At 43.2% G+C, this 16,598-nt stretch overlaps 1 protein-coding gene across 4 annotated transcripts; it reads right to left on the bottom strand.

The window, feature by feature from the left end:
* Window positions 1-1,985: 1,985 nt before the first annotated feature.
* cpeb2 (cytoplasmic polyadenylation element binding protein 2) lies at window positions 1,986-14,894 on the bottom strand. Of its 4 annotated transcripts, XM_026345980.1 has the most exons (11): window positions 13,510-14,894; window positions 11,883-12,152; window positions 8,881-8,971; window positions 7,104-7,154; window positions 6,001-6,024; window positions 4,820-4,993; window positions 4,630-4,719; window positions 4,324-4,442; window positions 4,114-4,228; window positions 3,659-3,840; window positions 1,986-3,432 (listed from the first exon to the last, which is right to left on the bottom strand). In XM_026345980.1, the coding sequence occupies exons 1-11, from the start codon at window positions 14,440-14,442 to the stop codon at window positions 3,205-3,207; spliced, it is 2,277 nt and encodes a 758-aa protein (XP_026201765.1). In that variant the 5' UTR covers window positions 14,443-14,894; the 3' UTR covers window positions 1,986-3,204. The 4 variants fall into 4 exon arrangements, with proteins under 4 accessions (XP_026201765.1, XP_026201766.1, XP_026201767.1 ...); XM_026345981.1 differs by lacking the exon at window positions 6,001-6,024; XM_026345982.1 differs by lacking the exon at window positions 7,104-7,154.
* Window positions 14,895-16,598: the final 1,704 nt, after the last annotated feature.

Genomic DNA, 16,598 nt, shown 5'->3' with positions numbered 1-16,598 from the left:
ATAGAAATATGCATGAAAAAGTCTCTCCTTTTGTTAGCAAAACACTATCCAAAATAACTACAATCATTTACATCAGTACAAAGATATCTGGATTTAAAAATAGTTGCAATGAAAAAACGGGGTTTATTTTTTTCTGACAGTAAAAAATGACACTGTGGATCAGAAATCTGCAAAATATGCAATGAAAAAAATAAATCTGCATTAAAAAGGTTTACACTGTTGTTCTTACTTTTATACAAACATTAGAAACAGTATTGCACATCACAACACAGATTCGAGGTTAGTCAGCCTTTCAAAATGTGTTATATTCAAGTTTCAGAGCATCTACGAGGACAGGCAGCTGGGGCCTCGATGCAACAGGGGAGAATCTCAAGTGTCTTCCAAGAATATAATAAAACCTTCATGTGTCCTTCCTTCAAATGAAATGTGTCATCTGTATCAAAATAAGAATCAACTGTATATAAAAACTTTAATGTTGTTACTAATGACATGATTCTTTGTCTTCGAACAGAATTTTTGGACATAAATAGCACTGGAGACGGGGTGGGGGATAAATTGTATAATAGTCCTATTTAAATAGAAAAATACAATCAAAATCAAATAGGTATTTTTTGTTGTCGTCTACAAAAATAGTGAAATAAATATGATTTTTACAAAAACAAAGACACAAAGTAACAGTGTTCAACATAGAAAATCGAACCTCACAAAAACAGCACGAGTCAAGTGTTACAGGTGACGATATTCAAACATGTTCGCGTAGGACACCATGAGAACTAAAGCCACGGGGGAAAGAGGAGGGGGCGACGGGAGCTCGATCCTGCCCGGGACACCATTCTGACTCCCGCCCCTCACGGCATTCACACCACATTAGAATATATTAGAAAATTTTGGATTCCTGTTCTACTCATACAGAACACAGATAACTTAAGACCACTGCTTCACGCTACATCTTAAATAAGCAATTATGAAAAAATAAAAATTTAATAAATCATCTGTAGAATTATAAATAGAGAGAGAGAGAGAGAGAGAGAGAGTTTCAAAGAATCCACATCTGCACTGAAATCACTTCAGAAGAGGGGGGATAAGCAGAAAACGTAGTGGGGAGATAGAAAAGTAGTGCATAATATACTGTATATTATAAAAACATATTGAGGGGCCAGTGATGGTTAAGTAGTTGACACAAACAAATTAAACTATCTAGGTAATCAGTTAAGCTTTTAGAGCAGTACACACTTGATGCCTGAACATCGATACCGAGGTGCACACACCAGGGAGTAAAACACAAGAACCACAACGACACGAGAGCGACACACGTGTACAGTACTGAGCGGACGGCTGGGCCACCGTCCTCCAAAAAAGATTGTCCCTAAACAGTTTTTTTTTATTAAATATTAAGTATGTTATTCAAGGGTCACGCTGGTAATCAAACACACAAACGATGCACAGACAAAGGGAGGAGAGCTTCTTCTTTAGCACGTCCAGAGACCAAGTGTCATCGTCCTGGTTATAAAAGCGTGGTAAGGAGACGTGGAGATAATTCATCGTCCAGTGACTGGGTCAGAGTTTCACGCACAGTCGCTGCAGCCACACAGTGCGCCTGTTTCGGCTAGTCAGTACAAAATTAGCAGTCTAGAGAGGTCAACATGCTCTAAAGATGCTCACAGACACAGTCTTCAGCTTAGGCCCACTTCTCACTTGGAAAGAGAACTCTCACCAAGTTCTTTTGTTACTGTTCGCTCTGCCAGGGCGACGCTACGTCAGCTTAACCTTTGGAACCACACAACGATACAGGACAGGAAGGGTGAAGGCAGAGTCATTTTGATGCTTTCATTTTCCTCTACATCGTCTACGTGTTGATAACTAGAGCCTCAGTCTACACTAATAACAGTCACACAGCACAGGGACGACACACATACACACACACACACGAACCACTGAACACCACCACTCTGCATCTCAACACCAGATTTCTATATATATATATATATATATATGTTTTTTTTTTTTGCCACACAAGCCACCCTGTCACAAAATGATGGCGTCCACTAAGTCTACAGTAGAACCAATATCACGTTTTGTGTCGTTAGGTATGTAAACGGATCAAACAACAGAGAAACATCAACGCATGCAAGTTTAAATATGGTTTTTATAGTTATTTAGCTTCATGTGATTTTTTTCCCTCTTAGGCATCTGTACTAGATGGTCATGCTACTCACTAGAGATTTTTACGTCTTATCTTATTTATGACTTCAGTGGTTTGTTTGTTTGTTTTTTTTCTTTTTTTCATTAGTGTTTTTTTAATCTCACGTCTATCCTGCATGCTAGTTGTGTAGCTATTGTCATTACATGCACTTTTAACTCATTCCACCAGCATGGGGGCCATTAATTGGTTGAGTGCATACTGCATTTTCATTTTACATGACTCTGGTTGATAAATGGCATTAAATATAATACCTACACATCTATTCATATATATGTATATATAGCAGCAAAGCTTCTAAAATAGCTTAAGTATAAATGTTGAATACAGTTAGCAGAGACCACGTTTTGTATTTTGAGGTATCACTCAATGGGTCAGTATGAGCGCAGAAATAACCCTATCATCTGTTTTTCTTTTAATAAAATCTGTAACAAGGTAAAAGAGCCCATGGCAACAATAAAAAAACAGCTGTTTGTTTTGCGGCAGAAATGTATCAATTTCACGTTTCCTATCTTTTTGCTACCTTTGGTTAATGACCTGGGGCAGGCATCAACGTTAAGAGAATTGAGGTTTTCCCAGAAACAAGTGCGCACTACACGCACTGTGGGGTGGCTAGCAGCAGACAAACAGACAGACAAGCTGCCCCCATGCAAAAACATTCCCATTTCTACTTTAAATCTCACATACAAAAATAATAACAATAAAAAAACCTACAAAAATCAATCTCTTTTTAAATCTCCACTTAGAAAAGATGAAAGTACCACAAAAGAGTTGTAGAGTTGTCAGAGCCTGAGATGTGAGGGGGGTTTTGGTGAAAAACTGAGGCTTGTGGTGATTGGCTGCTACAAAAGATATATAGAGATATATAGTATATACTGTATAGTGTTAGGTACTTGATTATACTGCTTAGGACAGAAGGCGAGGCAGAGCAATGCTCTTTTTCCTGTTAGCCAGTGTTTAATTTTCTTCCCTCCGACTGCGTCAGCATGGTTGTGGTCACACCTCTAGTTCCATCGGAAGTGAATCTGTCGAGGCCGGTCGGCTCCCTCTTTGACCAGGGGCTTGTGAAACTCTCGTCCGGCGCGGGAGTGGATGTTGGCCCAGCAGAACTCGCAATAGTACTGCAGACAGGTGACATTAGCACAGAAAAAGGGAGCAAACTTTCCTCCACAGCGTGCACCCTGGCACTCATCACACAGCTGATCATCCAGCACGTAGGGCTTCACCTCCACCTGCACACAGACATTTTGGAGAAGACATGGAAAGTGGATACACTAAGTACACATGGGAAAAAGTGTAAAAACAGATAATTGCTATTAAGATTTCACTTAGCATAGGGCATATCCACATAGACATGTACAAACAAACTGTGTGAATATATAACATCCTAATTACGAGTCATATACAGTTTATGTAAAATAGGAAATGTGGGAAATGTTACTGAAGGTGAGGCTGTACCCTCTTGTCAATGTCACCGTGCTGCAGCTGCACAAATCTCGCGCTGATGGCAGCGATGTAACTCTGCTGATTGGAGAAGGCCACTCGACCTGCACCCTTTGGGTATTTGAGCTCTGGATCGGTGTCAATTCCCGCGTAGCAGACTCCACCGTAGAGACGATCCATAATCATGGCCAGCTCAACTATTCAGAGAGTGAGCAGAAAACAAAATAGTTATAGATGAGTGAAGTCATGAAGTAAAGTTATAAGAAGAGACGAGGACGTTATACAACAGGATGTGAGACAGAGTGAGGTTGCAGATGGGACTTTTAGCCTCACATATACATATTGTGGACATACAGCTGATCGTCTACTGCAATATGCTACCATCTGTTAGTGCAGCAGACGTCTGACTCAAGATTACTTCCTCAACAGATGCTGAGATGAAACTGCTTGAGAATAACAAATATACTTACTTGCTCTCAAGGGACGGGGAACGCCTCCCACAAAGATGGTTTTGCGGGGATCAAGAGGCTGAGATCCATCCATCACAAAATCACTGTCACTCAGGTTCCAAGGTCGAATTTGCACCTGAAGTAAGAGTGAAAACAAATGATGTTAATATTAATATGAATTACCTGAAAACCTTCAGTGACAGAACTGTGTCATTTTTGTTGCAAACTCACAGGTTTGTCCTTAATGGTGGGGCTGGAGACACATAAGTAGAGCTTTCCATCCTCCTCCATGCAGGCTTCAATCAGAGCCTGCACTGAGCTCTCCTCCTGGAACAGCAGGAATGCATATCCTGGGAAACGCACAAATGCACACATTAGTTTGGGTATTAAATGCAGTTCTTCTGGCTTTGGTTTATCAGTAGTCAAATAATGCCTCTTTCATTTGCATCACGGCCTCACATCTGCCACGCTCGATGAAAGTACAGTTTAAAAGCCATTAATGTATGTTTAAAATGGGCTGGCGGCGTTTGCTGTTACCTTTAGGTGGAAAGTAGGATTTACTTTCAGCTTTGTGTGGCCAGTCGACCACCAGATGACCAAAGCGGCGGAAGCTTGAGGTTATTTCATCTGATCAGCAGACAGAAAAGAAAGAAAGAAAGTTGGTTGATGCAACACAAGATCCAAAGGACATGAGTATGATGAAGTCATAAAATAAAGTTGTCATCACCTTCATCAATGTCAGGGGGCAAACCTCCCACAAACACCTTACGGGAGAAGCGCTCAATGCGCTCCCCGTTTTGGTGGGGGTAGCAACTGGGGGAGCCAAGGACTCCTGGGACTCCCTGGTTACCGTGGCCATCATCAAGGAGATTGTCATCAATAGGAAAGAGCGACGAACGGCCTGGAGGAGAGAGAAATTAGGAACTTAAAGTTAGAGAAAATGTCAAGTATTACATCAAACTCTTATATTTATAATCTGACATTAATTAGAGACGCTGCCTCGTCCTTATGCGGTTTTATATCTGCTTTCAGAGGAGAGGCTGTCTATAAAATACCACATCGGCTTTGACTGCAGTTTTATGATGAGGGGTTATGAGATGAAGCACCAGCATAAAGTGAGGGTTAAGTCCAATTAGATTTAACTCAGTTTACAGTTCTGGGACCGGGACACCCAATAATGTGTGCTCCACATAAAGCAGGCGTGGAAAAGCAGGCTGTGTGGAACAACGTTACTGAGAAGTATGGAGTCCCAGATGTTCAATATTAAATAAATGAGCTATTATAAAATAAACAGTTGTGCGAATAAATTGTGCAAAATACATTTTATACCTAACAATTTAAGGAATTATGAGGAATCTATTATTTATCATTGATAATTGATACCCAATAAAGGTGTTACTGTAAAAATGGCTATATAAAATAAATGCTTTTGGAAACGATCATTCAGACATTAATTATAAATGGTGATCCAATATAACTGTTGGTATGAAAATCACCAACAAAATGATATTTCAAAAAAATATAAAAGAGTTTGCTCCATATTTGTACTAATTCTTTTTATTTAATATTGAACATTTTGGGATTGCATACAGCAGAGGCACATGTTGCTTCAGCTAAACATGGCCAAACCTGAAACCATTGACATCTTGCACGTCTGGATAGTAAAGCAATGCAATTGTGAACTATTATTGTTGGCTTTTGTTTGTTGGTCAGTAATCATTTGGCAAACTTGAACCTTGGTTAATGTGCAAAAACACTACAACAAATCAACATGTTGTGAATTTCGAAACAGACTATTTGAATTCCAGACTGAAGGCCTCAGCAGTTTGGCATCTATTCATGCAGTGAAGCATGCCACGAGAGAGGAAGCCACAAGGAAAGAGACATGTTTTAGAAAGCTGAGTTTACCTCGACGTCTCCCAAAGCTCCTGGCTGCATGTAGAAAAGTACAGAGTACAAGTTTCAGCAGGGCAGACACTTGTCAAAGGTTATTGTTAATCGCTACAACTTAAATCTGATGTCATCTTATGATCTCTTTATCCAAATCAGTTTAGCCAGTTTCAGATCAATTGTCAGACACACAAAAAAAAAAATAAAACCCATGCTAAACTGACTGAGACCCAGAGAAATTTAGGATTTGTCTTTTTCCTACACCCTCCTTTATTTAGGGGATTAAGACATAGACATAGTCTATGCTAGTCACTGCATTATATAGGAAAACATCTAAAATAAATATATGCAACTACTTAAAATTACAGTAATTAACCTGTAAAACTATTTCACTGCACCAAAACATTTATTTCTCTAAAAAACAATCTAGAGAACAGTACTGGATTGTTTCCATAAGGTTTAGCCAGATCTGAAGAGAGACACTTGACTAGAACTAGATTAATAAACTTGTCAGGGTCTAGCTCTATAAAAGCCTGGATGTCCTCTGTCAGGGATGACAAGATTCACCACAGTAACACGTAGGACCTCAGAGACAGGAGCCACAAACGGCCTCCAGTGGTGGACAGAAATGAATTTCTTATTGCTGGATCTCAGGAGGAAACAACAAAACCCCAACTGCCCCAGAAATAATAATTAAAAAAACATAATCATAGTTATGTGCAAATGCTTCCATGGCCCAGATTTGTGTCCTGCTGAAACTGACTAGATTTTATTTTTGACACCAGCATGAACATGCGCCCACACGAGGCTTAAAGAGAGTCTGCAGGGTTCCGTCTATTCTGCTGAAGTTAAAGTGAGAATTTAAAGTCTTTCTGTGACTGAGAAGAACAAATCAAACCATCAAATAACATCAGTATGTTAGAGCTTGACATTAAGAAAACACATTACCATTGGTCAGCAGATTTAATAATACTACACCGATCTAAATGATACTTTGTGAAAACGAGTGTAGTTTGAAAAAACAAAAATCCCCAGTGACAGATACTGATTGTTAAAGGCTACCAGTGAAAGTGTCATGAGAGCTGGAGACACAGAGGGAGATGGTGCTAAGAGATAATTACCATTGAGCATGAGTAGTTCGTCAGCCCCGGGGTTAGGGCATCCCACACGGCCTGACATGAGAAACAGACACACACACACACATACGCACACACACACGTCGTTCACACGCAGAAACACACACACACACACACACACAAATATGGATGAGACACAGAGCAGATGGAGGACAGGGCGACGCTGATGTGTCTGCAAGCGATTGAAAAACACACACGGACATGTACAGCTCCAGTTCCTGCCTCACTGTTTAACGACAGCCTGATCGCACAGGAAGAAACAAACGCCTTTTTTTTATCCCCACTAGTTACTCAAAGACAAACTCAGCACAATGAATGACAAAAGACTGAAGTGAGATTATTTAGACAAAACAAATGGGGAAATGTTGTATTAAGGCAACAAACTAGCAGGAGAGTCAGAACCAATCCACTGTGCTCTGCCCAGCCTTCCCTCTCCCTGCTCTCCCTGCTCTGCTGTGCTCTGCTACGCTCCGGCTTCGATTGCTCCATCACCTACTAACGTATCTCTTCTGCCAGTGCTGTTTAATAGGTCTGGGTCACAGGAGGTTCACACAGCACATCTTCACATTAGTTTTTAGTTTCAAGCAAAATAATACGTGATTTATTTTCACTTGGATTTAGTGTTGTCCCGAAGAAGACACTTTTATATTAAAAATGAAAAACTCAATTTTAGAAATGTTATGGTAGTGTAAGGGTGCAAGCTTCAGTGCCCCTGCATTTCGTTTCCACTTGCAGTACTACTGTTACGGTGCACTGGGTCCTGAATTGTGGAGCTGCTAGCCAGAACACACTGATGTGTTAGCCATGGCAATGCTATAAATGGCAGCGCCAACCCTCACAAACCACCCTTCCCTCTCATCTCCCCTCTTGGCTGTCATACACAGTGTGTGAAAGTGTGATCACATCTAAAATTAGTCTCAATCCCCCCTGTCTCTGCTGTGCACACTGGCCCATGTCCTCTCCATCTGCTCAGACAGGAAAACAAGAAACTCGCCCAAAGAAATGAGGGCACAGGTTCAGTCCTGATTTGAACAGGGCCTTAATGCATACTACAAATAACAAAGCCTGATCAGGAATTCTGGCACTTTCACAACAAGTAACTTCTGTATGCATGGTTGGGTTTTACCACTGTTGTTATTTCTGGTTTCATTTTTAAAGTGACGGTGTGCTGTAAAGGGGCTACAAGCAGCCGTCACTACAGGAGTAGGGTAATAACGGTGCAGTTATTTGACACTGCTCCTCTAATGTCCAGCAGCTGAGCCCAGGAGGCCAGGCCAGTGTCACACTACAGAACATTCTCTCCTCTGCCACTGCCATGAAGCCACGAGAAATAATTTAACAGAAACCCAGGACTATGTATGCACCGTGCGTCACGTGTGCTAACTCAAGTGTGATGTGCTCGGACCTCATCTGTCAGAAAACATCTGTCACCAATTAGACACATTCACAGCACAGGAAGGCTCCGTGGATCCTCATCTTTCTCTCTATCTCTCCTCCACTGCACACTGCCCCAAGTGAAGTAGCAACAGGATGACAACACGAAGGTCACGTACAGTAAAAGTGCAGCTGGTGGCAGAAGTATTAAGCTCTCAGCAGGGAGAAAATACAGTAAGCTGGTGTGTGGAAAAACAACACAGCTCTGAGCACAATGTCGCTAAACGGTGTCACTCTGCATGATGTTAGGCCTCCCCTCCGAAAACGACCAGCTCCCTCTACCCCCCCTCACCTCAACATATAGATAGAAAGGGAAAGGCAATCTTACCTTTCATGGGATCCTGCTCGGCTCGCATGATGTCAATCAGAGAGCTCTCCAGGGAGTGCATGTTCAGGCTGTCATACATTCTGGTGCGGTCCTATTAAAAAAAAAAATAAAAATACAGGTGTGAGGTTCAAAAATCATCCACAGTCAGAGCAGACAAAACATCCGAGAAAGAGAGAGTCTAATTTCTCACGTTTCTACCAAGCTTTTGAGATTTGGCTTACGAATAATAAAGCCTCTGAAGTCCAGGTATTTGGCTTAACATGTAAGAGATTTAAGAGTGTGAGTAGCTCACGCTTGGATTAACATTCTTTCCGTATTTATTCACTTGAGGAGGACTGAAGGCATGTTTGCGAGCAGTTTGCGCGACGGATTCCCCAGGATCTTTGGACTTGCTCCCAGAGACAGACAGAAAGAGAATGGAAACCAAAACCATCAGTGGCATTTAGCCGGAGAGTTGAGATGGAGGTTATGAGCTCATCAGCTCTTCCAGTGAGACAGTTATCACCAGCTATGACAAACCCATATAGTTATATTCTGGTGACTAGACCACAGACGACATAACCTAACTCACCACGCCCAATATAATTGCCACTTTAAGGTGAATTCAATACACTTTAGAAAGGGTTGCAGGCTGTGTGTGTTGTTCACCTTTATTTGTAGTGGAAAAATAGAAAGTAGTTGAATTAGAGAACTATTCTCTCAATGGAGGACTTCATCACTTCACATCTGCTTCATTGAATTGAATCTGATGACAGGTGTGAATAACCCTAACCATGTGGCCAGACACTGGCATCCACTTTACATCCACTGCTCATCATTTAAGTAATTAACAAGAAATTCTCCTCTCCAAGATTCTTGTGTCCTTATATTGGGTTTGACATATATGTCTTTCATATTTTATAACATCTCTATATATATAGAATAAACAGAATTGTGAGCAGCAGTTGCAGCATCTATTTCCTGCGTTGTTTGACCTTTTTGTGCTGCTTTGTGAACCACATCAACAGGGACACTTCTTTTGGTACAAAGTTCTTATTTTAAAGGTGCGACAGCTATGGACAATCATAGAACGAGACCTGGGAATTAGAAAAACTTGACCTTTTGAAAGGCAATTGTTCAACGCTGTAATTGCTAATATGAAAAAAAAATCTTATGATATTGCAATAAAAACAAAGGTCATTTTATGACTTAATATGTGTTTTTTTCTAGTAAGTTAGGTGAGAATTTTGAGGACTATAAGTAACAGTACCATGACCATACTCAAGATGGACAGTTTCTAAAATCAAATCAAATCACTAAAACAGAGCTGTTGTCTCATTTTAATCCCATGAATTCTTCTTCCTAGTAAAAACCTGATAGTTTAAGAATGTATCAAATTTCACACAGCATCCTCAGGAGTACTATATTTTGATGAACTGTATATCTATCTATATATATATATATAAGACCTGTAAACAGACTTTAATGTGCAACACCTGACCTCGCTTGTCTGCCCCTAACACACATGAAAATGAATACATAACTGTACAAATGAGAGAGCAGGCATTTATTGGTAAACAATTAATGCACAGCTTCAAGAAATATCAAGTGCCCAGTTCTACTACAGAGATAGGAGACACTTTTACTTTCAGTAAGAGTGTCTCCTATCTCGCACACCTCTGTGTGATGGTAAAAACATGACACAGCAAGGATACAGCATGTCACTGAGGGCCAAACATTAAACAGAAAGGAAGGAAGGAAAAGACTTGGAATCTGAAAAATTCTGGGTCTGACACTGTTTATGGAAATTAACAATCCGCGGAGTCGGGCCTGTTTCCTGGAATAGGAAGCGCTGTGCTTCTTGGCATTGATACCACTAATTATTTGAGCTCATAGCAACAGTATGAGTTCCATTTAGTGACAACATTATTTAGATGATATCATTACTTTAATTTGAATGAGACCCGGTCATGAATATCTTTCCTATTAGGAGTCATTAGAGTGTGTTATTATTCTAGTATCTATTACCAATCTTGTAAAAACCAGTAAAAGCAATTCTAAACTACTGATGGGGGCGATGATACCTCAGGCTTTCAGGAAGTAACTCTGTGTCATCAATGAAAGACAACAACCTACTTAGATTACAATAAAACGAGCAATAAAATGATCCAGTCATCTGGATCAATATATTGTGTATTGCTGACAAGTTTTGTATATATGATGTGTTACACTGTGTAAAATTCAAAACTGAAAACAGGCTTGACTGATTTGAATTCTACATTGACACATTATATGATACAACTTATTTTAACCATACTGCATAGACTGAATAAACTCACTGACTGCACAAATCACAATGACTGAATGATTCTGTATCTAATGTTGAGAAGTGCTGGCAGTACAAGTTTAAATAATCAGTAAGATATGACTGAAACACAGCCGAAGCCCCCGCAGCCGTCATACAACCCAGCTGATAGACGTCTCTGACAAACATGTTCGACTTTTCTCATGTATGTTAGACAATGCAGTGAATGTTAGAAATCAGGCGCACAGACGTGAAGACAAAGAGCTTTACCTTTAGCAGCCTTGGTACCTGATGGGAATCTCACCTACAAGATAGTCAGTATCCTGAAAATGAATTCAGCCCATCCCCCATCTTGTTACACCTTTACACCTATGGAGCAAATCAGCAACAACTCCTCCCATGTCATTGAAATGCTAACCATGCTGTCTCTTCCAGGGCAATTTACATCTACTTGCTGCTTCATACATCTAAAGAATCCTTTGCTTTTAGTTTGTCTACTGATTAAAAAAATCTCTTTTTTCACTCTTTTAGTTTTCGATTCTCTTCATTATTAACTTCCTATTATCTCTCATTTAAATCAGGCCTCAGTTACTCGTTCACTCCCACGTTTAAAATGGATTCTCCCGCTGTAACACAAAAGCAAAACCCTCCAGTAACACACAAAACCAACAATCAACACCCGCCAATGCAGGAGTAGAGTAAAGTAAAACCCACGTACCTGCAGGGGCATCAATGTGTTGCTGTTGCTGTCTGTGCGAAACATGTTCTCCTCTATCCACGACTTAGGCCCCAGTGGTCCACCGGAGCGTGGGAACTTGGGAGGAGCGATGACGTTACTTGAAAAGGGCTTCTTCAGGGGCGAGACGTGACTGACTGAGCCAGGTACGCTCATGCCACTCCCTCTGCGGTGGTCCCGGCCCCAGGACATCCCCCCTGAGCCCCAGCCATTCCCCTGGTGACTGCCCCAGGGAGATGGCTTCACCATTGGCTGCACACACATGAGGGAGGAGGTAAAAAGAAAGGAGGTTAGACAGGGCATGTTTAGACATTTGACACTTTTTTAGTATCTACAATATTCTAAATTCATCATATCTTCTCTTTCTATGTTTTCTTTTCTGCCTGCCTGCTATAGAAGAGCTTGATCTGGTCCTGTAATGGGTGGATAGATAAGAAGATTTAGGGCTTTAAGTCTTATACTAAGTATCCTGTGTGCCGTGACACCACCAGTACACACTCTCTCCACCTGAACCTTGTGCTCACTCTGAACCACACATCCAGTCACATCACACATGCATTCACGTGACAATCTTACACAGACGACAATCGGCTTTCTGTTTCTCTGAGCACCCACACAACATAAAGTGATCTCTCTTTTGTGCTTACAGAATATTTCTAGAAGTAAGTGCTACTAAAATGGAAAACGCCTGCATGGATAGGTTAGAACACTGGTGGATGTGAATGTGTCACATTTGCTGTTTTACTTTGGTGCCATTGAAAAATGAAATGTGTTTCAACACAGAATAAAACAGTAATTAAAGACGTCATCTCTATCATATATGCTCTCCTTATGTGATGGTGGGACCAACATGAATGTTTGACTAGTACGTTCAATAAAAATGTATTTACATAGCTCCTGTATTCAAAGCAGGGGGTTAAAGGTCAGTGAAACAGCAATGCCACAGAGGCACTTTGAGCGCACCCAGTCACACACATACGTGCATACACACGCCCAATGTGCAAATCACATTAGAAACCTGAAGCCAAAGGCCACTACCCTAAGACTACTACTGCTGCATAATCTGAACCATCCAGTAAGCTTCTACTGCTATTGTTTGTCTATCCTTAGGGTGCCCTAACTGCCTCCCACACACACACACACACACACACACACACACACACACACACACACACACACACACACACACACACACACACACACACACCACCACCACCATCAAGTGACTGGTTGTTTTCATTTCACCCAAATAAGCATCCATTTAGGACACCAAAACCCTGTGAGCCTTTGTTTTCCCACTGAGTGAACCACAAGACAGGGATGGTCCAGGACCATGTGACTGCATCCCACTGCCAGCTTCCAGGAGAGAACAACAGCTAGATTCAGTGGTGCTCCCTTGTTCACCCCTCCCTCCCTTTGCCTCAAGAGTTGTGACTTCATAGGACATGTCAAATGCATTATGAAGGACAAAAAAAGACTATTTATCCTTGAAGGACTACAGCTGCATAACGTTCACGTGTGGTTGATTTCTATTTGTGCACACAGAGATTTATCCATATTATATTGCGTGTCACCTTCATGATGGTCAATTTGCTCTGTGGCAGCTCACCTGATGCTGGTTGTAGTTGTTCCTCTGCTGCAGGAAGGCGCCATGCTGGGGATGCATCTGGGGACTGACCGGTGATCTACGACTCTGCGGCTGCTGAGGGACATTTATCTGGGGCGAGAATGGACCGCTGAAACCCTGCACGTTAATCCCGGCGCACGGATTAGCTGAGAAACTCTGGAAGAAAGCCGGGTTGATGGAGGAGGGGATACCTGGGTAGAAGCTGTTGTCAGAGTCCGTGTTGGGCATCTGGTTAATGGCGTTCGCATGGATGGGGTTGATGGAGTTGGGTGCGGGCGGGGGCGAGGAGCTGGTCTGAACGGACCAAGGGGTGCCGAACCCAGGGAGGGAAGGTGACGACGAGCCCCCGCTGGCGCTCTGCACCTCCTGGGTGGGCAGGTTCGGGAACGCGGCGCTGAGACCTCCGGACAACATGTTGCCGGTGCTGCTGCTGCCATTGCCGTTATTTATGTGGTGGGCGATGGGGGAGTCCATTTGGATCTTGGGTGGATTTACGGAAGTGGGCGATGGCGACGCAGCATCGGCTTCGGGCTCTTCCGCTGGAGAGCCGCTGCGGTCAGCAGGGCTGGGGTCGGGCTTGGAGCAGGGCTGCCTCTGCGGCAGGTGACTGACAAGTCCCTGGGGTGGGGGCGACTCTGTGGGGCTGAACTCAATGTGCTGACTTAACTGCTGATGGATTTTTCGGCTGTGCTGAAGGTCACGGATCGACTGCGTCGTGCAGAAATGCTCTCGGTCGAAGCTCGGGGACGCAGCTCTCTGCTGGAGACGGTTGTAATCCGGCGTCAGGGCGCTCAGCTGGGTGTCGGTGTGGTTCGGCTGCTTGTCGGACTGGCTAACCGTGCTGCTGTCGCTGTCCTTCTCCTCGGTCGACTGGGGGAATTGCGTGGTTGTCACCCCCACAGGCTCATCCTGCATGTTTTGCTGATGCGCAGCAGCTGACAGGAACAGCGGGGACGAGGCGGCGCTGCTGAAGGGCGAACCGGGGAACCGGCACTCGCTCAGTCCGGCTCTCAAACGAAGCCAACAGGCCTATGTGCGTTTGAAAATCTCTTTCTAGCACCGTTCCTAAATGAGCTCCCTTTCATGGGAATATGTCTGTGAGCAGGCTGTAGGCTGAAGGCAGAGACAGAGAGGAGGGGGTCAGGCCTGTGCGAACAGTCGGCTCGTTCCAGGCGGAATCTCAGTTTTCCTCGCTGATTTCTCTTCTATCTAAAGATCCAACTATTTCGGCCTTGTGGTGGGCTAGCCTAGCCTGTGCGGACCATTCCTGTCCGACCGTGCTGCCCCCTCCTCTGGTTACCGGCTGTGCTGCTGCGGCAGAGGATTAAAGATCCCCGACCTAATCTACGTCACGACCGCATCACGCGTCCGTGCGCCCGCCTCGAGAGTCGAGCCCGAGCTGCAACGAGGACCGCATTGTTTACGTCATGTTTTCATTATTCATAAATTGCAGTAGGCCTACACCCTCAGCAAGGGTCGGGAGGTGTCCTACTGTAGGACTGCTGAGACTAATCACAGTGAATACAGCGTTAATGTTCCCTCGGACCTTGGAGACCCGTGATCAGTGTGATTGTCATTGTGAGCGTGTAATGACGCGGTTGGAGCCCTGTGCTGTCATCTGATGTATATACAGGCTTAGTGTTAGTGTTTGATTATATCCTGTGCACACAGGCAGGACAATGTGGAGACATTCCTTTTCAATTAATTCCCTCTAAAGAGCGACGGAAGAATAGAGTGAAACAAACGTCACAACTTGTCATGTCGCATTGTAGCAACTTCAGCGCCGTGTCCCCACCAAAAATGTTTTCCCTAAACGCCAAAGATCAGCAGATTACACTATGGTACAGTCTGTTTCGGCGTGTGTGCCTATCAGTATTCAGCCCACAACCATTGTGGGCGCGTCTGCGGCAGCGTCACTTTACGCACGGACGCCAGCAGCTAAATATAGAGTCAGCGCCTGTTAAGGGAGATGGATCTTCATCGGCTGCCCTCAACTCAAAGCTGACAAACAGCCCTACCTATATGATCTCACTGGCAAACTATATTCTAGTGTGGATGGGAAGGTGTGGCGAGTCATCACCTGACTTTTTATTAGAAAACACAATAAACAATGATGATTAAATACTAACTTGTCCCCCAGCAGAAGGAGTTCCACTTCAAAATCCCAAACAATTATCAGCTGGGAAGATGCAAATGAGCAACTCTCTCACTGGTTTCAGTGTCTTGTGTGCAGGCCTGGTTACAGCTGCTGTTAGAGATGAACACTGTGCCGGTCCAGAGCCTTTGGTGTGCACACAGCTCCTTATTTGTTGTGTAACATATGGAGCCGAGGTTCATTTCTCTTTCTCAAGACCGAATCCGAATCAATCATCACACTATGTGCCTGAATGTGCTTTCTAATGAGGAAGACAGATACCGCAGAAGCAAAGCAATGTGTTTGATCAACCTACCATCTGGTCGCTGCTAATGATGATGGCTTATCTCAGCACAACCTACTCACAGCTTTCCACTCTGCTTTGTCACCTATACAATGTCTTTTTGGATCTAAACCACCTGATTACAACAACACAACACGGGCATACTTCATAACCCAGTATTCAGACCAAATGCCATAGTTGGTTGTTGTGATTGCTGGGTGTCTGCCAGGTGTGTACACAGGAAGGTTTCTGTTTGGGATGACTTCCACTCTGATCACCATTGTTATATTGTTATTCTTCCCAAACATTTCCTGCGTGTACAATAGTTCTGAACTTTACATTCCCAGAGTTTCAACACAGCACCCATCTCATCAGTGACAGGATTTAACTCCAATCACAGATGTCTTGATTCGCTTTTCTCTTTTCACAGCACCTTGAGCTGTTTTGGGAAGTAACAAGATACCCCCGCCCAGAAATTCTCCATCATAAGGTCCCAGATGGGACGGTCCCACCAGTGAGGGGGCAGGTGTGGTGGCCACGGTTGGTGCTGAGCACCAGTGATTACCCCGGCCCAGAAAGTGCTGGAGGGAGTTAAATAGGGCAGGCTGCCAGCTGCTGGTGTCTGATGATGATGGACTGGGGGAGGGGGTCAAC

The sequence above is a fragment of the Anabas testudineus genome, chromosome 4 (assembly GCF_900324465.2).
Source record: "Anabas testudineus chromosome 4, fAnaTes1.2, whole genome shotgun sequence".
Classification (NCBI taxonomy): Eukaryota; Metazoa; Chordata; class Actinopteri; order Anabantiformes; family Anabantidae; genus Anabas; species Anabas testudineus.
This window is presented reverse-complemented; position numbering and strand designations above follow the sequence as displayed.

What these genes read in the sequence shown, in the direction of transcription:
- cpeb2 (XM_026345980.1), bottom strand. Translation starts at nt 14,442, where the DNA reads ATGCAGGATGAGCCTGTGGGGGTGACAACCACGCAATTCCCCCAGTCG. An exon ending in ACAACTACAACCAGCATCAG is followed by an intron (nt 12,153 to 13,509) that starts GTGAGCTGCCAC and finishes ATGTGTGTGCAG; the next exon opens with CCAATGGTGAAGCCATCTCC. An exon ending in ACGGTGACATTGACAAGAGG is followed by an intron (nt 3,433 to 3,658) that starts GTACAGCCTCAC and finishes GTCTGTGTGCAG; the next exon opens with GTGGAGGTGAAGCCCTACGT.